Source organism: Elephantulus edwardii, unplaced genomic scaffold, assembly GCF_000299155.1.
Source record: "Elephantulus edwardii isolate Elephantulus edwardi_28Jun2011 unplaced genomic scaffold, EleEdw1.0 scaffold00015, whole genome shotgun sequence".
Classification (NCBI taxonomy): Eukaryota; Metazoa; Chordata; class Mammalia; order Macroscelidea; family Macroscelididae; genus Elephantulus; species Elephantulus edwardii.
In genome coordinates, this window is record NW_006399765.1 from 7599018 (window position 1) to 7623262 (window position 24245).

A 24245-nucleotide genomic window follows, 5' to 3' on the forward strand; every position below is an offset into this window, starting at 1 on the left:
GGTATGAAAACACCGATATTTCTGATTTTCCCCCATTTTTCACCCAGACCAAAAACCCTTATTATAGTCTCCTGAAAAAGTGTGACTTAAAAAAAATGTGTAATTAAAAATTCAAACTTTAGGTGAGCTCTGTTGGCCTAGTGGCAAGAAGCTGCACTGCAATCCCAGAGGTGTGTGGTTCAAATCCACCAGATGCTTTGCTGGAGAAGGAGGAACAATCTCCTCCTGTGCCAGTCAAATCTGATTTGATGGTACACACATGCACAAATAATAAAAAAAAAATTAAAAAAAAATCAAACTTTATTTCATAATAAAATATGACTTTATAATTCAATTGAACATCTGACATAAAGACTATTTTAGCAATACTACATATCAATCAAGGGCAATTACAAATTTAAAAAAACAATAAATTAATTTTAAAAGGTTTTAAAAATATTTTTAAAAACACAATAGAAAAAACCATATTTGGTTAACACTGACATGGAGCGGTCCAAATGAGTAACTATATATAAATATGAGGGCTCAAATTAGGTCCTTAAAAAAAAATTAGGTCCTTAATTTGCTGACTTCTGGTCAATGGCATCTCCTGGAATCACAAAGATGACAAGCAGAAAAACAAAAATCAAACCCATATTATCTGAGTCAAATCAGATAGTAATGATCCTACAAGGCAGAGAAGAACTGCACCGTAGGGGTTTCCAAAAGCCTGTGAGTCTTAGGACATGAAGCAAGCATTCCAGTAAGACTATGCCATCTTGGGAAACTGTTCAATTTAAGAACACAAGCTTATTTCCCACCCTTTTCCTAAAACAAGCTCCAGTTTTCCATCTTTCCTTGGCTGGCAGTTCTCTGGAGAATGGCTCTAATTTAGCCATCTCTTTTTACTATCCCAGCTGCTCTTAATTCTCTCTGGTATGGTCAGTGGTTCTTTTTCTATCTTGAGAATCTAGGCTCAGATTAACATTCTGAAAACCCAGTGTGTGACAATTCTAGAGGCCAACATCTTTTTCCTGCTTTAAAGATGCCTGCCTCCTATATCCTAGAAGATGATAATCCTTTGAGAAAGCAAGGAGCTACATGAACAAACAAGTGAGGGGAAGCAGCTTTCTCCAAAAATTCTGGGAACCTTTACTTTTTTTAATTTTTTTATTATTTTTGTGTGAGTGTACCGTCAAATCAGATCTGACTGGTACAGGAGGAGATTGTCTCTCCTTCCCCGGCAGAGCATCTGGTGGATTTGAACCGTGCGCCTCTGGGATTGTAGTTGCAGCTCCTTACCACTAGGCCACCAGAGCTCCCTGGGAATCTTTATTTTTATGCTCCAAGTACTTTAATATGCTTCTATTACCCAAATAGATAATGGTACAACTGTTCCTTTCAAACAACTTTCTGCTCCCCAGGAGATGACTCTCTGGGAGAACAGAAAGTTGTTGGCTCCATTCTGCATCTAAATTGTGGGTACCTATGAAAACATTGTAGTACAAAGTATGCACAGAAAGGAAAGAAGGCCCTCCAATGGCCCCTTTCACTCTCTACCTGTAAGATCTACAAACCTGTTGCTCACTCCCACAGGGCTCTTGTAAGGCATATGATATTCATATCTAAAAATATGACCTGCCAATGACAGCTAAGTCCTCAGATCAGTGTCTGGTGTCAGATCACCAGAACCTGCCCTGATCTTTAGAATAGCATCCCAATGACACTTGACTGATCCTTAGTAGTTCTGCAGCTATTACTCAATCAGGAGACTCGCCTTTGCCTCACCTGAGCTGCTGACACAAAGAGTATTATTACCTGAGAGGATGAAATAATCTTGTCTGTCTCAGATGTGAGCTTTTGTACATATTTTACTTTTTTATTAGAATATTCTATGCAACCCTCAAGGTCTGGTTCTAATGCTTCCTTATTCTTCAGGTCTTAGCTTAACCAAAACTTTTTTTGGAAATGTCTTCTCTGACTTGGCACAGAAGCCAAGGTATTAATCAGATTTATACTCCTACAGCACCAAGTAAATTTGCTGTCACAGATTTAACATTTAACTGTATTAGAATTTGTCTGTATTTCATGCTAAACAATGGTGAAGAAAGGTTCTTGTTTTTTCACTATTATATCATCAGTACGTTAATAAATATCTTATAGTTGGTAAATAAAACCAGACATGATTTTCTGCCTTAATAAAGTAATATTAATTACTTATCACACAAATAGATATAAAGTTACAACTGTTGTGTTGCAAAGGACAAGAACACAGTGCTGTTTCCTTATAGTCGTGATAACTAAGTAGGAAGACAGGAAAATAATTAGGAGGAAAAAGGATGGAAGAGCACTTCCCACAATAACTACAACATGTGCAAAGGCCTTATGATGACAGAGATGAGGGTGGCAGCATTGTAGAAGATACTGGAAGGAAGTGAAATGAGACTGGGACAAGGTTTGGGGCCCAGTAAGGCTTTTGGACTTTAATCCTAATTATAAAGGAAATTATTAAAGGTTTTAAGCTGTGGCTAACAGTAAGGATGACACATCTGGAATAAGAATTAGTAGCTTTTTCATGATGGCTTAGAGGTAAGGTGGAGAGACAGAGTTGGTATCAAAGAAGACTTAGCTTGTGTAATGGACAGATGGAGGGAGTGTCAAATCATTGAGATGGGGGAACAAGGGCAGAGTACCTGACTATGGGTTGAAGATCACAAATCTCATTTTAGGCAATTTGAGTTGGAGATCTCATTAAGCTTTTACATGTAGTCTAAGGTCTCTAGATAGATGTTTAAACTAACAATACAAATTTCAGTCATCTCTGAAAAAAAAAGGGGGGGGCATGAATAAGATTACTCAGGAGAAAATTTAAGTTTAGAAAGAAAAAGAGGATTGAAATATGAAGAGGCCAACAAGCTGCGAGATTGAATTTTGGGGTCACAGAAGCCAAAGGAGTTATTTTAAAAAGGAAGTAACTATTAACAGAGAAGAGAAAGGAGACAATGTAAGATTCTTCAGAAAGTCAGAAAAGATGTGACCAAAGGCACAAATGAGGACTTGGTCTTAGACTTGAAGAAGAAGGACATCTGTTCTATAATGACAAGAGCAAAGAAAGATACTGAAAGGTTGGCACTTAATTCCCAAGCAGAGGCACCTTGGAAGACAGGCCTGGAGATCCACTTTGCCAAAGGTCACAGAGAATCCTACGGCACAGTTCTACCCTGCACATGAGGTCATCATGGGTCAGAAGTGACTTGATAGAAACATACCACAACAGTAGGATGCTGAGGTAGTTCTATATTCTTTATTCAGAGGTGAAGAGTTTTGCCAAGGGTGGGGGGGAGTGAAACTGAAAGTTTAAAAGGAGCAGAGTGGGAAAGAGAGAACACAGAAAATGAAAACATGAACAGGTCACGATGAAGTGGGTGATTATAAAGCAGAATCAATTTGGAACAATATCTGAAGCTATATACACATACAAAAAAACATACATTTGAACTAACAAATAAAGGAAGGGCTAAACAAGTAATAGAAGTCAAAGTAACCTGACAATTTAAGGACTAGAAGGATGCTGCTGAGATAAGGACCCCATTCCTCTTAAAGACCCACAATAGTATCACCCTGCCCCCACCCCACTGCTAACCTTTAGTAGAGCTGGAGGCTGAAGCAGGCCGAGAGGATCGTTTACGATGTCCATTTTCCACACTTTCAGAAGCCACACTTGGCTCTTCAGTTCGGGAGTTTCTTCGGCTAGGGGTTTTGGATTTTTCAACTATCTCTTTGGGCTCACTGCTGACAAAGAGAGCACAAATTTCCAAGGAGGTGAAGGAATTGAGTAACACACACACAAATGGGGGCTCTTCAGATAAAGTATCACTCGTAAGGCAAGAGAAAACACATGTAAAGAGAATATTCCCAACATTCCCTCATTCTATATTCAATTCAAACACAAACTCATTGCTACTGAGTTGGTTCTAAGCCAGCAACTGTCTATCAGGTTTTGAGGTTGTAAACTGAAAAGGGAGGATACTGCTGCTGGTGAATTCAGACTTCTGGAGAAGGCCAGATTCTGGGTACTTAGTAGCAATTTACTACGAACTATGCCAACAGAGCTTCCTCTTAGAGTCTTAAAAAGGGTGTTTAATATGTTTTAAAATGCTACTAAAAACCAGTAAGCTACTAATATATAAATCTATTTACCAGTTATTTCATCTGATTTTGTATTTACAATAGTAAGAAATCTACTATTTACTTTGCACATTAACTTTGTACATTTGGTAGTCATGAATGCCAAAGTGTGAGGTGAGAGCAATGCTGGCTGTGATGGTTATGGTTATGTGCCAACTTGTCTGGCCATGATTTTCAATGGGTTGGCAGTTACATAATGATGTAGTTAATTCTCCACTTTGTGTCTTAATGTGGTTCTTTATCCTTCATTGCCGATTTTCTCTTTTTTTATTCATTTAAAGTTGCAATGAAATTTTTATTTTCATTTTTTCTTAGCTTTCATGCATTTCGGTTTTTAACTTTTTATTCTGATTAGAGTGAAAGTTTACAAATCAAGCTGATTCAACTATTCACACATATTACAATTCCCACACTCTAATAGCACTCTTACATAACAACCTGTTTGGTCATTTGAACTTAACCATGTCGATAAGTGAAGAGAGGGCTATGAGTTTGGTACAGCCAGATAATGATAAAGAAGTACATTGACAATACATTGCTTAGGTATACTGACTGCCTCTATATCACCTCTTTTTAGTATGCAAATATTTAAAATGGTTAATATTCAGTTACTGTAAATGGTTACTGAATTATAACATTCACATAATTCTAGTGGAGTACAGATACAATCTAGCAGTTACCAACAAGTGGCAATTATGCCTCCCACTACTCATTGTTTTTTAACTGTCATGACTAGGGGTAGGGGTGTGTATGTCACTAGCATTTAGTTAGCAGCAGCCAGGAATGCCACAAAATACCCTAATGCACAAGAAAACTCTTACAACAAAGAATTATCTTGGGCAAAATGTTAATAATGCTGAGGCTGAGAAACTTGTGTAACCTATTGACTTGGTAATTCCATTTCAAGGTGCCCAAAGAAACAAATCCTTCTGTAGAACTCTATTTATAAGGATAGCAAAACACTTTATGTACACCAGTGAAAACAGGAGACATAAATGGCTAATAGTTAATGGCTAATTTTTCATGACTGTGCATGGCATGAAAAACCCACTGAAAAACTATTCATATGTAATTAAATGGAAAAAAGAACTGTCAATAGTATCAACGGCATAATCCCATTTTCATTGTAATACATAAGAAGTATAATGCACAGGTGTAAGTGTGACATTATAACCTTATTAGTATATATACTTTTAGAAGAGGACTAGAAAAACTAAAATATACACAATAGATACCATTCACTCATGGAAGTACTGGTTTACTGGTAAAATTATTCATGCCTCTCTCAATTTCAAGTTTTCTTTAATACACTTTTTTTTTCTATTTTTAAAATTTAAAATATCCTTCTTATTGTTGTAGGACTCGTGCATTATGGCTGGGTATTTGACTATCCAAAATATCATTGCTGTTGCTGTGTGCCAGAGAGTCAGGACTGACCCACAGCTAACCCTCAGGCAGATTTTTCAGAGGAGGTAATCGCACAGAAGGAGATTGCCCATCCTCCCACAGAGCAGCTGGTGGCCTCCAACCGCGTGCCTTTGGGATTACAACACAGCTTCTTGCCCCTACGCCACCAGTGCTCCCTAAAATATCATTAGGGGGAAGAAAAAGAAATGGAATTTATTTGCAAAGCAAAGAATCAAAATATTGGAGAAGGATTTAAAAAAAAAAACACACAAAAAAACCCAAAGTAAAAACTGGTCAAAGGACTCCCTCTTCGGGAAAGCCTTCCATAATCTTACTTCCCAAATGGAACTGCCTTTATGTCTATACTGACACTCTTGAGACGGTATGTTGTTAACTGCCGTCAAATCAACTATGACTCACAGTGACCCTATGAACAATACTATAAAACATATTCTATTTAAATGTCTTCTGTACTCTACTAGATTGTGAGCTCCTGCAGGGCACAAACTATGGTTTTACAACTGTCAAGTATCCCTACTTCACCATTCATTCCTTCTAGAGAGCTCTTCCACTATGGCTGGATATTTGACTACCCTGTATACTACCCTAGCTTTAAGGATAACAGCAGAGTCACACTCAACTACAAGCTAAGGCTGGTCCAAAAGGATTTGCGCCTCTTCTTCTAAGTGGTGAGGACAGTGCTCTGTCAAAGTCTTTGAGGAAGGAGGATTTCTATTGCAAGTGCACCGTTCTGGCAAAACAAAAGCCACAGGAATACCCTGAAATGCTGGCTCCTATGTTTACATAATCAGTATTCAGCCAGCTTTGGGAACAATACTCAAGAGTGGATATTTTTCCCCACCTCAATCTGGTTAGATTCTTTCTCTAGCTACATACTTGGCATATTCTTAAAAAATGCAAATTAATTCAAATATTAGCCCAATACAAACAAAACTAAATGGGCAATGGTATAGCAGAAATAGTATTGGTGTCAAACTCGCAGCGGTAAACTCTTAGCAACACACATTTATTGGCTATGATATCTAACTCTCTCTAAAGCTTCAGATCTACAAATTCTTATGTTCACAGAGATACAGAGGTTAAGAGGAAAATTCCAGAGTTAGAAGGCCTAGGCTTGAATACTATGTTTAACATTTATAAAATCTGTGCTTTTAAGCAATTTAGTCAACACTCTGGCTTTAGAGTCTTCACCTGTAAAACAGAATTTACTTTCCTAGTAGATACTGTGAAAACAAATGAGATAATACACCAGGGAAGGGTTCGTTAGTGGCAAGGATTGTAAACGACTTTGTCTCATATACTCTGAGTATGTTTATCAGGAGGGTCTAGTCCTTGGGAATGGGGAATACCATGCTTGAAAAGGAGGTGAGTCAATAAAGATGAGAAGATCCTTCTTGAGATAGCCTGACACAGTTGCTGTACAATGGGCTTAAGTACAGTGGAAATTGTAAAGATGGAAGAGGACTGATCAAGATTTTAATTTGTTGAACATAGTGTGGCTATGGGTTAGAGTTGACGTGAAGGCACCTACCAACAATAGATCCTATAAATTTAGTGAGATAATACACGAGGGAGCCAGAACTCAAGGTACAGCACAAAATAACATTCAAATAAATGTTGGCTTATAACTACTATCTTCAGAATTGATAATGAGACTCAAACAAAAAATGAATTGTGAAGGTGTTTTATAAAGAAAGCTGACAATGTTATTGTTGCCATGAGATTCTGACTTAATGGTGATTTCATGTGTGCAAAGCAGAATGGCTCTTAGGGTCTTCAAAGTTGTGACCTTTGGGAAGCAGACTGCTAGGCCTATCTTCCAAGGTGCCTCCGGGTGGGTTCAAACCACAAACTTTTCATGGTTTAGTAGCTAAGCACTTAACATCGAGCCACTCAAAGACTCAAAAGTTGACATACAAATATAAAAAACTCTTTAAAATATTATCTAGTACATTCCTACATTAAAAAATGACTTTGAAAACGAGAATACTTCACTCTATGGGATTGATGAGGCTGAAGCCACAGTTGTCTATCATTTTGTTCAGATATGTGGGAGTATAAACTGTAGGGTCAGATCTTTACTGTCTTTTCCTCTTTTTGTCATGACTCATCTGGAATATGGAGGTGAAATAGCTGTACTTCAGGCAGCCATTTCAAGGACTGATAGTAATGATAATGCTAACAGCTCCCATTTATTGAGCACTTACTATTTACTTACTATGACAAGGGATGAACATGTTATTCAGTTTTCAAAACAACCACAAAAGATAGGAATTTTATCCACCAAGTTTTATTAAGAGGAATGTTGCCTCGGAAGGGTTGGGACTCATGACAGCTCCCTACTTTAGCGTGGAAAACAGACAAATGAAAAAGTGAAAGAAAATGACAAGATGAGATGTTTAAAGGCTGAGAAAGCAGATACCCATCAAAGCGGTTTATATCATAGGCATCATACACATGCAGAAATGACTGTCTTACCTTTGTCCAGAGACTATGGTGGTATTCACCTCAAGTTCTGTAAAACAAAGACCAAGAATGAGCCATGACAGTTTACTGGTGTGTATGTCTACAGAAAGAAGTATCTACAAGTCCTATTTAGACTAAAATGTTTCAGTGCTCTTCCATGGGAGAGACAGAGTTGACATAGATACAACTTGGTCCGTCTGGGGTGCAAGACTTTTGGGTCTATTTTTATTTCTACTCTACATAATGAAATAGTCTTGTTTAGATCAACAGAACTAAGTTCACACTGCCTGAATCATATTTCACCCAGGTACAACTAGCTTAGTAAAATATAAAGCCTTTCTTCTCAAGTACAAGACTGTTTTCATTTTTTTTTTTTTAAATAACACCTAAAGTTTATTAGATGACAGCATACACAGGAAACGCAATTAGTCAAGGAGCCTACTATCCATTCCCAAAGGGATCATCATAAGATTTGAGACCCAAGAGGCGAACACCGGCAGAGGCCTGGTCTGCCGCCGTGTCGCTCGCGGTTAAAAGGGCTGCCTGCAGCGGGCTGGGGCCCCAGTTATGCGCGAACTCATGCTCTTGCGCAGCAGCGTAACCCCCGGCACCACGGGTAGGCGCCCCGGGGGCTCAAAGGCAGCGCGTTGTTTTCAGTCTTAAAATATATATACACTTTTCCTAGTGGCAAGAAGCTACACTGCAATCCCAGAAGTACCCGGTTCAAATCCACCAGATGCTCTGCTGAAGAAGGAGGAACAATCGCCTTCTGTACCAGTCAGATCCGATTTGACGGTACACACATAAAAAGAAAAAAAAAATTTAAAAAAATCTATACACTTTTGGCACTTTTAAAAAAACAGTAATCTTGAAATATTTCTTGAGCACTTACTAAGAATACTTCTCCTCCAGCCTCTTGGCTTAGAAAGACTACTTTGCAGTGAGGTATTCTCTTCAAACCTCATTATGATATATTATTTTCCTTCTCATCCTCTAGCAATGCCTACAATAAGTAAAAACCTCATTTTCCTAGAAGAAGTTCTTTTAATCTCTATTTACTCATTTGACTGAAAGTTTACAAAATACATTGATTCTTCATTCAATTATTCATATACATTTTTAACTTTAATTACAACTGTTTTTAACAGCTGTTTTAAATTCCAGCTTCTCATGTAATTAGTCTAATTAACTCTTAATTTTCTGCTGTATTTCCCTTCATTCAACTTATTGCTTTATTAACTTTTACTTCCTCTACCTTTCTTCATCCACAAACTGATTAATTTTTAGTGATGCATAAAACTTCATGTGAAAGTACCATAATTTCTTTAGCCTTTCTTCTGCTGACAGACACTTCAGTTTTTTCTAACAGTATTTTATACAAATGAGAACTCTCCGAATTTACTAGGCACTTTCCCCCTCAGTACCAGGACAAAAGCATCCTCCTTCATCAGATGATCTACAGTTTACAAAAGATTGTCTCTAATAACAGTGATCTCTCTTGCTTTTGGTCTCTCTCTGCTACAATACTGTCACTCTCAAGGCACACAGCACCTCATACTGTGTTAAAGCTGTGTACATGTCTAAATTACCAATTACATGGTAACGTCCATGTTATTCTCAAATTTTTAATCTTTTTTTTTTTTTAATTTGGTGCACTGTCGAATTGGATCCAGCTGGCATAGAAGGAGTTTGCCCCTCCTTCTCCAGCAGAGTATCTGGTGGATTTGAACCATATACCTTCAGGATTGCAGTGCAGCTTCATGCCACCAGGCTACCAGAGCCCCCTTATCCTCAAATTTTGACCCTGTTGTTGTTATGTGCCATCGAAACGCTTGCGACTCATAGCGACCCTATGTACAAGAGCTCTAAACGCTGTTCTATCCTGTGCCAACCTAGCCATCTCAAATGAACTTATTCTCACCGCTCCAGTCACAGAATCGATCCATCTCACCAAAGGTCTTCCTCTCCTTCGCTTCCCCTCCACTCTGCCAAACATGATGTCCCTTTCCAAGGACCAGTCCCTCCTTGCAACATGCCCAAAATATGTCAGACGAAGCTTCAGAATCCTTACTGCTTACTATTATGGCCATGTGAGCTTGGGCACATTACCGGGCATCTCTGTACTCAAGCCTCATCTGAAAACTGGAGATTGTAGTTTTATTCATTCCAAAATTAAGATTTAATAAAATAATGCAAATAAAAATTTTAATACAGTACTAGCTATTCAGGAGTCATTATATAAAAGCTATCATTATTTCCATGATAATCATGTTGATGCAGTCTTTCATCTAAGAAGGCAGAGCTCCACCTTCAATGAAAGAGGCTGACAAGAATAAACTCCTGCTTCTCATCTGCTGTGAAGTATCATGTATCTGAGATAGCCTAGGAATCCCTCTACAAACAGATACTAACCCACTGAATTTCTACTACTTTGCTGAATAGTTAAGACTATATAATTCAGGGAATGTGTACTCACACATGAACACGACTCATGTCAAAAGAAGTGATAACCTTGATTAATTTACTCTTTGGAAACAAGTAGAAAAAAATTCAAAGCCTTTGAGAATTTAAACACCATCACTGCTTCATTTCATTTAAATGATGATCAAAAGGGTTTGGTAATCAATGTTTTTCTAGTATTTTTTTTTAAATTGAGATTTTATTGTAAGTTTACAAAGAACTTGGATTTCCATTCATTGATTGTTGCACATTTTCCTCCCTGCCCCTCCACCCCAGTTTGCTTTTTTTCCTTTGGAAAAAAAGTTCTTTCATAGTTATACAGTTGTCCCTCACCCAAGACCACTTTACTATGCAGCTCTTATTCTGGACTCTGGTCATACCAATACCACCTAATCATATATTCCTTTTATACAGTTCTTTCCTTCATCTGTTTCAATGCCGTGTACATTATTTATCCCCTTTTCTTAAGTTTTCCCCCAACTCCCATGTCAGTCCTGTTTTATAACAGAGGCATTATGCAGTATCTGTCTTTTGTTCTTCTGATATTTCAAGGAGATTTAATTGGAGCTCTGGTGGCCCAGGGGTAAGAAATTGCACTGCAATCCCAAAAGCATGCAGTTCCAATCCACCAGCTGCTTTGTCAGAGAAGGATGGGCAATCTCCTCCTATGCAATTAATTGCCCCTGAAAACCCGCTGGAGGGTCCGCTACGGGTCAGTTTTGACTTGATGGTACTCAACAACAAATGTTAAAAAAGCAGCAAGATTCTTTGGCCAATTACTCTGAAAGGCACACAACATGGTAAAGCTCATTTTCTAGAGTAAAGAGTTGGCATAGGAAACGGGAGTTTCTTTTCCCTTTTTTTAGTAGCTAATTTTCTCATCTTTGACTTTGACTACTTAGCCTCCTTTTTCAGAATAATTTACTCTATCACACCCCTTCCAAATGTTCAGCAAGGTGCCAAGAATCTTGTAAGTAACTGGTTAACAAAGAAACAAAGTGGTTTTTACTTTTACATTCTTTTCAGGGCTTGGTTTACCCAAAGAATAAAAAGTATAACGTCTTCTCCATCACAGAGGACATGGGCTCCTGAAACAGGCTGTAAAATAATCACAGTGTACCTTATTTTTTTTCACTAGTTTAGATTCACAAAATTAACCCAGTTGCTTTATTGGGCTTTTTCCTTACTAACTTTGTAAAGTATGTCAACTACTTCCAATGAGATTCTCACTTACTTGTAGGAAACTATCAAACACGTAAATGATCTATTTCGAGCAAAAAACAAAGCAAGACCAAACTGTATCCTATCTATAATATTTATCTGTATTAGCAGTCTCCACTATGGAGACTGAAAGAGTTTTGCTACATTGCCATGAAAGATCTTCATGTTTTCAGAGCTGGCCTAGCATCCTATAGCAGTATTCATCAGATTAGCATGACACCTTCCTGAAACACAATCTCTAGGACCATTTACAATATCTTGATCATAGGGAAAAGCTTCACATCATGTAGAGATGGCTGAAATGACTTATACTCCCTGGAGAAATGGCTACCTCACTGCAGAAAAGATTTTCTGAATTAAGCCTCTATTCCTATCTTAAAAATGCAATTACTTATTACATGATGCCACTGTTGTAGAATGGGACTGTCCTTGGGGTTAGGGAGACACTGAGTAAGATGGGTTCAATAATGTATACTGCACTGAAGCAGAGGAGGGAGAGAACCGTCTAAAAGAGAGATGTAACTGGGTATTTCTGTCATCACAGGAGACTAGAGCGAGGGCTGCATGGTGGAGGGGACCTGGGGGAGGGTTTGTAAAACAATGAAAGAATCTTTTCTTTTACTTTTCCATAATTTTTGGACTCATGTACTTATAACTTGTTAGTCAAATTTGTGTCTTCTAGGTTGCAACACCCCCATGATACATCTTGAAGGATATGTACATGTACGGCCAAGCACAATCAATAAGAGTGCATCTGAATTCCAAAATCAATCTCCATAATAGTCTATGTGTTTCCTACTGCCAAAGGGGCCCTTTAGAGTAGTGAGAGAAGATCTTCACCCTGAAACCCACAGCGTCCCTTTTCAGCAGGAAGTAGCTAAGAGAATACGCCGTCCCCTTTTCCTTATGACTCAGGGTGAAGTCTCTCTCAGGGAGGAGTGATAGGGAATGGCAAAGGATACACTGACAAAGAAGATTAATCAGAACTGGCTTTGACAAGCACTGTGGCATTTGGACAAGAACAAACTGGGAGGAGGGTAGAGAGAATAGTGCAACAATGAATGAGTGGAAGCCCAAAATATCTGTAAATGTTTATGAAAATTAATAAAATATAATTATAAAAAAAAAAGAAATAGAAAAAAAAATGCAATTACTATCTCAGTACATTAATACTTACCACTCTAGTTGAGGCACCATATGCCAGTCAGGTGTCAGTCATGTGTGCTAGAGCAATGGAAGATGGAAAACTGCAATGGAAACTGTCACTTAACTGAAGTCAGCTCTGAACCACATAAATAAGATAGTTCCAGCCACTTCTTGGCATGAGAACACATGATATGGAGGCAGCAACAATTCCTTCAGATATAACCCATTCTCCAAGAAGCTTTTCTAAAATGCACCTTACCTGGTCTAGCAACAGACCCCTGCAGTGCTGTAGCTGGAGTTTCCTTTGAGACTAAACTCTGTGAAGAGGCTGGGGCAAGAAAAAATAATATAGATCTTTAACTTTCTTTTCTAAACAAAACAGAGAACTAAGTCAAGGACAAAGTAACTGCTGAAACACACATTCGATTAAATGAAAGGCAATTCTTCAAATTAGCCTTGAAATTACAAAGCAAAATCTACTTAAAAAATTAATATAACACTAAAAACCTAGCACTAAAGAATATTTTGCCCACTATTTCAAGAAACACAAAAGTACAGCTTAGCAGGCAGCCCAAACCACTCTCAGAGGAATGAGTACACCATCCATCTGAGCACTTGATTTTTATTCTGTCTCATTTTTCTAAAAACTTTGAGAACAGAAATGAATTTATTTACCTAGTAAGGGTGATAACCTAAAGAAGGTATTCAATTCATACTTAACAAATCAATCTGAAAGGCTGTTATGTATTATCTAACAAATACTAAGAATTTAGTAGGGCCAAGACACTGTACCAGGCACCTTTGTCTTTGCCCATCAGGAACTTAGCAAAAGCTTATGATATATGCATGTGGTACAATGGAGTGTACTGTGAAGTCAAATGAAGGACACAGCAAACATGGAATTCTACAGGAGTCCAACAGAAGGGAGATAAATTCCAGATTGAGAAATCTGAAGGTACACAGGGAAAAGCTATCAATACTGGGCAATGAAGAACAGAAAGAATTTAAGCCCTTTAAGAGGAATGGAGCTAAATACACAATGTACTCCAGAACTCAACTTTCCTGGATTATATGAGATAAAGGTTAGGAAAATGGCACAGATATGTCAATTATTCAAGAGTATTCCCTCCCATCTTGATTCTTCAGTCTAAACAAATAATCTGTACCTCTAATGAACTCTGCAATCTTGTGGGAATGGAAATGTGTAGATCTCTTTGACTGTTTAGTAAAGCAGCCAATAATGCATCTGTACTTAGATTGGATGCCATACATTAAAATTATCTCTTAACTTCTCTACATTTAACTTCAATAATGTTTCTAATATTTCTAAGGTAAAAACACAGAAGCCTTTTAAAAATTAATGAAAACACTCACTATAGGCAAAATAGGCAGCTTTAACTAAAACTGAGAAATTTCCAAAGCTGATTTCATCTCCTCAAGACTTGGATATGCCTCTAGTATTATATATGATCCAGGTTAAAATATTTTCTAATTACATTATCATTATTCTCTTGTTACCTGAGGGGAAAGTGCCCTGTAAAGAAGTAAACATGGAAACTTTTAGTTGCAGAGAATATATTTAATTCACAACAGGTTCCTTTTCAATTCTTAGGGTTTACCTACATCAGAGAACTAAATCAGAAACACTATTCTTTTTTTAAGGTTTTTAAAATTTTTTTTTCTTTTCATTTTTGTGTGTGTGTACCGTCAAATTGGATCTGACTGGTACAGGAGGAGATTGTGCCTCCTTCTCCAGTAGAGCATCTGGTGGATTCGAACCACGTGCCTCTGGGATTGCAATGCAGCTTCTTGCCACTAGGCCACCAGAGCTCCCAAGAAACACTATTCTTTTTTTTTTAATTGTATTATTTTTACGTGTACCATCAAATCAGATCTGACTGGTACAGGAGGAGATTGCCCCCTCTTTCTCCAGTAGCGCATCTGGTGGATTTGAACCGCATACCTCTGGAGAAACACTATTCTTAATTGCCTATTAAGCATCTTTGTACAAAGGCAGTGACATCCTTGAGGGCTTTTCTCCCTCCCTGTATCTCAAGCACTAAGGTGAGTAGACAAAGGGAATGAACTTTTCCAAAATACTGTGTTTCATTTACCTATATCCTCTCATTCAATCTTTACATATATTTTGGGAAGCACTGAAATGTACAATTTCAATGTACATATGAAGTGTACAGCTAGAGAGAGGCTATGGAACTTAATCCAACAGCAACTGGTAATCACTGTGGTTAGAATTTGAAGTCTGGCTTATCCTGATGTTTGTGTTCTCTCTACCTTTTCTCAGTGGTAGGCATTCCCTATTTAGCTGGCCTAGACTCTCTGGAAGGTTGTTCTCAGTTCTGGCAGTGTGTGACTTGATTCCACTCTAGGGAAACAGACTTGTACCAGTGAGGCCTTACAAGAGTAATATGTGTAAAGAACAGAGGGAGGAGAGGTTTAAGAAAACCTAAGTTGAGCCCTTTTGAAACAGAACCAGGAAATACTCTGAACAACAGTATATGAACGGGAAAGATCAAAGTAATATATACAAATACTTAAGTAAACTATTGAATAATTATTATATTCTAGGTCCTATACATGTTATATGCACTACTTCACTGACTTCTTACAACTACCATTCTTGCCATATAACAAAGAACTAAAGTCTTTAGTGGTCAAGTACTTGTTAAATCTATTCATCTAGTATATATTGGTACTGTGATATTAACCCCAACCTACATCACTCTTAACCATGGTACTTCCTAAGTCTATTATCATGAAACTTGGTTTTCTGATAAGCTCTCTGCTGGGATAATCCAGACAGAAAGAAAGGGTCCCTGTGATAACATACAATGAGTATAGGCTGATAAGACCCAATTCTCAGGGGAGCTCTGGTGGCCTAGTGGCAAGAAGCTACAACTACAATCCCAGAGGTGCATGGTTCGAATCCACCAGATGTTCTGCCGGGGAAGGAGGGACAATCTCCTCCTGTACCAGTCAGATCTGATTTGACGGTACACGCCCACAAAAAAAAAAAAAAGACCCAATTCTCAAACAGTTGAAATTAAATTTCTCTCATGGCAAGAAACTCAGAGGCAAGGATGGAGAAACCACCTCAAATACTTTGGGTATATTGTCAGGATGATCCGTCCTTGGAAAAATCATGCTGAGAAAGGTACAGGGATCAGCAAAAGATGAAAACTATCAACAAGATGGATTGACATAGTGACTGACTTTAACAATGGGCTTGAGAATGCTGTCAATCATGAGGATGGTGCAAGATAGGGAAAGGTTCAGATCATGAGGTCACTAAGAGTTGTAGTCAACTTGATGGCACCTAACAACAACAAGGAGAACCTGTACAGGCTGCTATTCACATTTAACACTAGAAGCTCACAGTACTGACTTTGAAACATTTATGAACATTTCTTGGTATGAAGATGTGAGATAATGTATGTACAGATACTTTCTTACACAAACAAAAGATACAACATTATTTCAGGAGCTGAGGGAACTACGTTAATGAGTGTAAGTTTAACATGAGATTTCAAAGTATATCTTCCAATGAATAACCAAGGAAAAAAAACAACTACCACTACTATCATTTAGCCCATCATTCTTCAAAGGAGAAAAGTTGTCATGCTTTCTTTTGTATAGGTCATCAACAAACTCTGACATGAGATGATGCCAGTTTCTGAGTACATACCTATGCTGGGCAGAAGCTCTGGATGGGATCCCACCTTCTCCTCCACTAGGCCACCCGCAAGTGGCTCAGATGCTATGCCACCATGATTGTTTTTTGTGGTCGGCGCTGTGGAGATGAGTTCAGAGGGTACCAGAGTAGTTACCATTGAACGTACACTGGTGGGGAGAGCACTGCCCGGTAAGTTGGGTCCTGCTGAGCTGGCGCCTGGGCCTATAGGGCTAGAGGTCATTTTTAGCAGAGTGGGTGCTGGGGGTGTTGGAGTTTTACTGTCCAGATCTGTGGATAACTGCTCTGTTCCCATGAGCCCTGGAGCTGTCGTCTCTAGCCCTTGGCCTTCAGTCTCTCCATCTGCACCATATTGTTCTTCCCCTTTCTCAAGAGAGCCCGTGACTTTCTTACACGCCTTGGTCAGTAAAATCTGGCCAATTTTGTCCACTTTTCCTTTGCCCTTACTAGATGAGACTGGGCTTCGCCGGTTGCCAGAGGAGCCTGGACTATTGGTCAAAAGGGGAGAAACCATTGTGGTTGATTGTGAAGAGGGCAGAGTGCTCTGATCTGTTGAGGTGCTCACCTTAGGACTAGCCTCATCTGGATTCAATTCTTTCACTTGCTGGGCAGGGAGATGAGGAGGGACAACTGGAGAAGCTGTACAGGGGGGGGATGGAAGCTGGACAGGGGTGGCTCGTGAGTTAAGAACCAAGGGTCGACCTGTCTGTATGTTAGGAGCAGGGCTATTGGCAGGGACATTAGGTGGTACAGGAGCAGAAGAAAATTTTATGTTCTGAGGTATGTGTAAAGGGCCAACAACTGTGACGGAAGGGGGCATCAAACCAGAATTGGTTGTCAGTGGGGCTGCAGGAATTGTGCTTGGCTGTGATCCTTTCATAACCTGAATTATTGAGGATGAATTGATAAAGACAGGTGTAATGAACTGAGGTCGGGCATTAGACTGGGCAACTGACTGTCCCTCAGAAACCATAACCTTGCTACCCACATTGGGCATTGTGACAACTGTTGACATTAATGCAGACTGCAGGTGAGTTGGCAGAGCAGCTGATGTGTTAGCTGAGGTTGTGATGGGATTGGAAGTTACAAAAACAGTTATCTGATTTGGGGGCAAAGGAGTGGAAATGGAGGAAGAACTGACAGGTCTTGACATTACTGAAGGGATGCTTGGTGCAACATTAGAACTGACCTCACTCAATTCTGCATGCACCTGGGTGGAACATGGTTCATTACTATGAGGTATATTTAAGGAATTTGAGGGTTCTTTAGAAGATGACGGATCCTGCAGTGTGGGAATGACAGATACTTTTTTGAGGTCCTCCCCAGAAACTACTGGAGGTGTTACTTCTAGATCTGTAAGCCCAGGGGGTTTAATTGTCACATTAGGAGCTCCAGAGTTGTCAAGAAGTTGACTTAACGATGTTGGTGCTTCCCTCATAGCAGGAGACACCAAACTTTTGTTCTCTTCAACAATGGGAAGTTTGTTAGGATCCAAAGGTGTCCCATCCTTTTTGGATTGATCTTCAGGGACAACCATTTTAACTTCTTGGACAGGGGCTGCTTTTTGCTCAATATTTACCTGTTCCTTCCTACCCTGGGAATTCTGGCAATCGCTGTCCTGAGGCACATTCAAGCTCTCCTTCTTATCCTCAAGAACACTCCCAACTGCAGCCACAGGCAAGGTGGGATTCTGCGGATTCAGCCCACTGTTGTTAGGAAAGCTCCCAGGTACAGGGGGATTGGCCAAAGGAGGGGGACTGACCAACACATTCCTCGGCAATTCCATGTTCTGCAGCAGAGCTGCATTTGGTTGAGAAGTCAGAGTAAGTTTAGGGGCTTTTGAATTTTGCCTCCCAGGACTTGGGGTGGTTTTCCTACTGGACCCAGGACTAGACCTGCGACTGTTGCTTGGACTTGCCCGTTTTGTTCCTCCAGAGTTAGACTGCTTTCCAGAATTCACCACCACAGAATCTAACTTATGAGTTTGTGGGGCAGCAAAAGTGGAAGCATTATTCATTGTAAGATTTGAAGGTGCTTGCCCAATGGCCTTCAAAGTTGTTGGGTTTAGGCCTTGTTGATCAAAGCCCCTGTTTAAATTTGGCCTGGGAGGCAAAGGAATATTAATTTGTGGGGGGAAGAGTCCTGCTATAGAGGCATTGAGTCTTTCTGGTGATAAATTAATTTCTGAAGGTTCTGTGCTGGGAGGACGGTTGTTGGGAGTCTGAGGATAATAGGGTCTGGGACTGGCTCGGTTTGGAGTTTTAGGCCTAGATGTTTGACTTGGAGCAGCCACATTTGGAAAGTGGTGGCCATGAGAGCTAGGCAGGGAATTTACAGGAGGTTGCTGGGGAGTTGCACCTTGAGTTGCTGAAAGGGATGATGGTCCAGGTTTTGGCCCTGCCATCATTAACTGATTCTGGGAAACTACTAAATGTGAAGGCATGTTATTTGGCCCTCCTGAGACAGATGGTACTTCACTGGTACTTGCTTCAGGAAGTGAGGTCATCTCCCCCAGGGGTGAGCTGGAAGGATTCTGTGGGTTCTCCTGGTATACCATTTTCCTTGAATTGCTTCCCAAAGGAGTATTCATAGGCACTGGCATTCTTTGTTTATCAGGCGATGGTGGCACGGAGGCAGGTCCTTGAAGACTAACCATGACAGGCATGCTGCTACTCTGCTGCATGGGCATTCTTTGGGGATCTTGGTTCAGGGGGCCTCTTGGAGGATGAACATTTTGAGAGACTGGAAGCCTAACTGATTTGGGATCCTGCTGCATCATGAGCATCATCATCATTTGTTGCTGCTGTTGCTGCTGCTGCTGCTGCTGCTGCTGCTGCTGCTGTTGCTGCTGCTGAGACTGTGGCTGACTGGGTGGTGGTGGCTGCTGCTGTGGCTGAGGCAGTTGTGGCTGTGGCTGCTGCTGTGGTGGCTGTGCTGGGGGTGCCACATGCTGCATGAGCTGAGGAGGCATCTGTTGAAGTGGCCTCTGTTCAACTGGTTGAGAAGGATAACCTAAAACAAGCCCCCCAAAACCAGGGAAGTTAGATTTTCAGCATGAAAAGCTTTGCAACCTTTAGAGTATAGCCAAGCAATACTCATCTAGGCTGCACAGACTGCGCACAAACAGCTCATGCATGCCCCTTCTGGGGAAGAGAGGAAGGGGAATAGTTCCTCTATTTCTACATAAGCAAAGGGGTACAATGCTCAAGGAAGCAAAAAGCAAAGCATCAAGAACCTGAAGCTCCTCAGTTTTGAGGGCCTACGAATGAGGCAATACTGTACTACGATGGATAGATATCCTGTGCTATACTTTGAAATCAGCAAAGTCTATATAAGCCAAATACTCAGATGAAAAAAGTAAAACACCATTAACTGCAAGTAACTGACCACCCAGGACTGGGATACCATGTAGACATAATATTTCACTGCACTTGTGAATGACGTTTGTAGGATTCATTTTTTTCTGTTAGCAAAGGACTGATTTTTTTTAAGAGTTGGTTTTGTTGAAAACACCAGCATCATATGTTGCCTTTTTATTTTTCAACAGAAGTAAAATTTAAAACTCTAAAATTCACTTCTTAAAGAAAGGGTTTTTTTTTTTTTAAAAAAAAAAAAAAGAAACGGTTTTTAAATTACATAGTACACTGCCTTCGGTAGGTTCGATCCTTTGGTGTAATCCAGCTCAATTAAATTACCTCTCCAATATAAGTGTATAAATAGTGGGTGCTAAAAGAGTAGACAGACAATTTTTTGGGGAAAATCAGGCCCTGAAGTTTGTAAGAATATCCATTATATATACAAAAATATATTTCCATTTACTTTCTGCCACATACAATTTTGTCTTGAAGAAATAATTTTTGTGAAACCACAAATGGAAAATAAGGGAGCAGAAGCATAGCCCTCAGGAATAAATGATTCCTAGGAAAAGATCTCTGAGGGACAAGGCCTTACAGATTTGCAGAAGGCAAGACCTCTAAGGAGACATTTGTATGAAGGTTTCACTTGGCATTTTAGAATCAAAACTTCAAACAATCAGGAGAAACAGAAAGATCAAATTAAACCAAGAATAATGGTGATTAAGTTGGGGCAGAGTTATTCCACTTTTTTAAGAGAAGTATATTAGGAAGACTTTGAGGTACAGGAATAAGAAGAATTGGTCCTGGCAATCGGAAGAAATGCTGGCTCAAAAGTTTTACAAAGCAGCTACCAAATGCTACTGTGACCCTCAGAAACATTGATTTAATAGTTAATTAATGTCTTCTGGGCAAAGATTTCCATGGCACTAAGGAGTAAAAGGTGCAGAATCCAGTTTTGAAGGTTTTTTTTAAACAAAGTAAAACTTGTTAAGAAAAAAAAATCCCTTTTTGCTTTTCAGGCCCAAGTAATTTCTGCAGGTTTAGCTGTCCTGCTAGTGACACCATAGGTTTCTATTTTAAGAAAATTATGATTTCTGCAAAAGTTCCTTGATTTCAGGGACATGACATAAATTCTTTTCTCTTTAAAATCTATTAGATAGCACAGTAAATACCAAAGAGGATAATACAGACAGTACAGGAGCCTTTTGAAAAATAACAATTAAGGACACAGCTGTTATAAAAGGGTCCAGAAGCTGGAGGCATAGTCCAATGGGTACTAATGATAAGACAACAGATTGTGGTTAACATGACAAAATGATGGAGAGGGAAGGTCAGAACACTAATAGTTTCTATAAGGCAAAAAACCCAAATTTTTAATCAAGGGATATAAACCTGTATGTCTTTATGAACCAGGAATGTGATAAAGAAATAGTAAAGATAGAATTCTGCCGACAGTGTCAAGCTGTTAAAGGAAATGCCCTCTCTAAAAGGCATTTAAATTCAGACTTTTGTTTAACATGGCAAAGACAATTCAAACACATTATAGGCAGAATTTACACTGCTGGCCCCCGGGGTTTGCAATCTGTAGAGTAGAAGGAGGCATAAATGAAAGTTTTTTATTATTTGTGAGGACCCTTGGAATTTACAGAACAAGAAGAGTTCAATGTTTTATGGTAAGAAGTTACCTTCCTGCTCATAATACCTTTTGGACATACCCACCGACTAGTGACCTCCCAGCCTCAACCGTGCTGCTGCAACTCACTGATGGGAAGTGTGGTTGTTCCTAAGCAATTTTTAAGAAATACAAAATATTGATATCATGATGATTCATTTTTAAACTATAAAAATTAAAGGTTTTTCCCTAAAAGAATGTGATCTTATATACAAAAAAGGAAGGAGAATAAGTAGGGGGAAAAGAAGCAAAACATAATCCTTTGTATACATGGGAAAGTGGCCTAAGTATGAAAGACTTGACTTTATAACTACACTGCACGAGAATGAAGTTACAAACAAACCATTCTTCAGGCCAAGAACAACTAGTTAGAGAGTAACTAGCTGGTCTTGGGTCTATATTAATTAGAATAGAATGAATTTTAGGCTCTTTTTCCTTCCTAATATACTTTTTAAACATTTAAAGGATATTATTTTATAATCAGAGAAAGGTCAACAATACAGGAAGCTTCAACAATATTAAATCCACTGCTGTCAAGCTAACTGAGTCATCATGATCTTATAGGACAGAGAAGAACTGCTACAAACAGTTTTCAAGGTTGTAATTTTTATGGAAAATGTTTGTCACATTTTTCTCCTGCTGAGTGGCTGGTAGACTTGAAATATCAATCTTTTGGTTAGGACCTGAGCATTCAACCACTGAGTTACTAGGGCTCTTTTCATCCATCTTGGTACTATTTATCATTAAACTGGGTGGTAGAAAAATGGATGTCTGTTGTATTATTTTTTTTCAAAAATTGTGTTTTAGAATTATACTAAAATTTCAGTAAACAAAGATAAACTTGTCTGAAATGGTAAGAGTTCTCTGCTTTGTGAAAGCTCTAGTAGAAAAGGATGCAGAAAAGGCAGGCAAGCAGGATTAAAATAAAATAAAAATCTCTCCATTTAATCTTATTCCATTTTGTTGCCAACTAGACCTTAGTAACTACAAGACTAAAGAGACATTTTATATTTGTTTAAGTGTGAGAACTTAAAATAACCAAGGATAATTTGAGCAGAATACAGACACACAAATACATCATGAAGCTATATTTGAAAATTTTACTTAATATCAAACCAAAGCTTCCTAAAGTAGACATATTAAATTTCTAAAGCAGCCTAGTTAGCAAACAAAATAAAATATGATTGTCTCCTGGAAGAGAAGGAAGCCTTGTAATGCTATGTAACATTTTTAGTTAACATATTATCACCTGGTGGCCGGTTTGAAAATTCTGGCACTTTAGGGCCTGAGTTGTCCAAGTTAATTCCTTGCTCTCCGGACAATGACTGCTGATCAGCCTCTTCCAGACCAGCAGGGCGAGTATCTGGGGTGCTGAAAAACCAGTAACATATTTGACAGTAGGTAAGCATTACAGAGTATCATCTTCCTATTATCCATATACCTCTAGTCTTAATAAATAGTCAGTATCTGGCATAAAAATAACCTAGCAATTTTATGAAATGTTAAAATCCACTCAATCTATTAACCCAGATGTTTATTAAAATTCCTGATATCATGATTTTCATATAATCAGCCCTCAAATGTTTTAAGACCTGAACAAAATTTGGAGCTATCAATAAAATAAAGTTCTGTTTCAGTTAAAGCACACTGTAAGCAGAGTTTGTCAAATTCAACCAGGAAGTCAGTTTTATACCCTTTTTTTTGTAGATATTACAATGGTGGCTCAGAAAAACACATAATAACTTGTAAGAGGTTGTACAGGCTGGCTGATGGAAGCATTACTTAAAGAACAAAGAAGGATGAAGAACACCAAAACAAAGATCATTAATTTGGCAGCACATTGAACCTGTGTACACATACCCACTGGCTTTGGAATAAGTTCCTTTTTACCTGGGTATAAGTTAGAATCTTTAAGCATAAAGGAGATTGGGAGGGAAGAATTCTGGGTCAATTAAAAAAAAAGTACCTTTTAATATTCACAATCCTGAAGAATTGTGAGTTTTTGCAGCCTACATTTTGTATGTCATCTCACTCCAAGCTGTACTTTCCTTCTTTTAGTTTTCCTTTGCCCTGATCTTGGTCATCTACTTTTAGATACTAGTTTACTTACTTTATTCTAGGTAATTTTATAAGCCACCTAAAATCCATGAAAAAGAAAAAAACCATCAAAACCCCCCAACTCATTAAAGGAAGATTTAGAATCTGAAGGTCTAAAAAAAAAAAAACAAACCCAAAACTGAAGGTCTTTAACATATCCAGATTTTTACATCAATTTGTTTCATATAACCTCTCTATCATATCAAGCTAAAGGCAAGTATTTACCTTCAAAGAACTGGGGGGGTGGGGGGAATCTCCAAAATTTAGACCTGTCCTCTCAAGTTACTGAGAAGAAAACAAAGGCCCAGGGAGGTATGAGAGATGTGCACAAGATCTTATAATAAACAAATGGTAGAGTAAGAACACAGGCTCTTCCTAAGAAACCTAATAAATGTCTCCTTTAAATTAGTAGTGTTTTCACAACTTGTAGACCAAATAATAAGGCAATCTCCCTCAGAGCTGAAGACATAACAAAATGCATACTAATGGCAATGATGGCCTAGTGGCAGGAAGCTGTGATGCA

General features: G+C 38.8%; 1 protein-coding gene across 1 annotated transcript in view; it reads right to left on the reverse strand.

The window, feature by feature from the left end:
- Positions 1 to 557: 557 nt before the first annotated feature.
- Positions 558 to 24245, reverse strand: part of NCOA6 (nuclear receptor coactivator 6) — a 65606-nt gene continuing 41918 nt past the window's right edge. The window contains 6 exon segments of the mRNA XM_006903660.1: positions 558 to 589; positions 3623 to 3771; positions 8074 to 8110; positions 13148 to 13216; positions 16592 to 19609; positions 22875 to 22996. Coding sequence (XP_006903722.1) covers positions 558 to 589; positions 3623 to 3771; positions 8074 to 8110; positions 13148 to 13216; positions 16592 to 19609; positions 22875 to 22996 — 3427 coding nt within the window.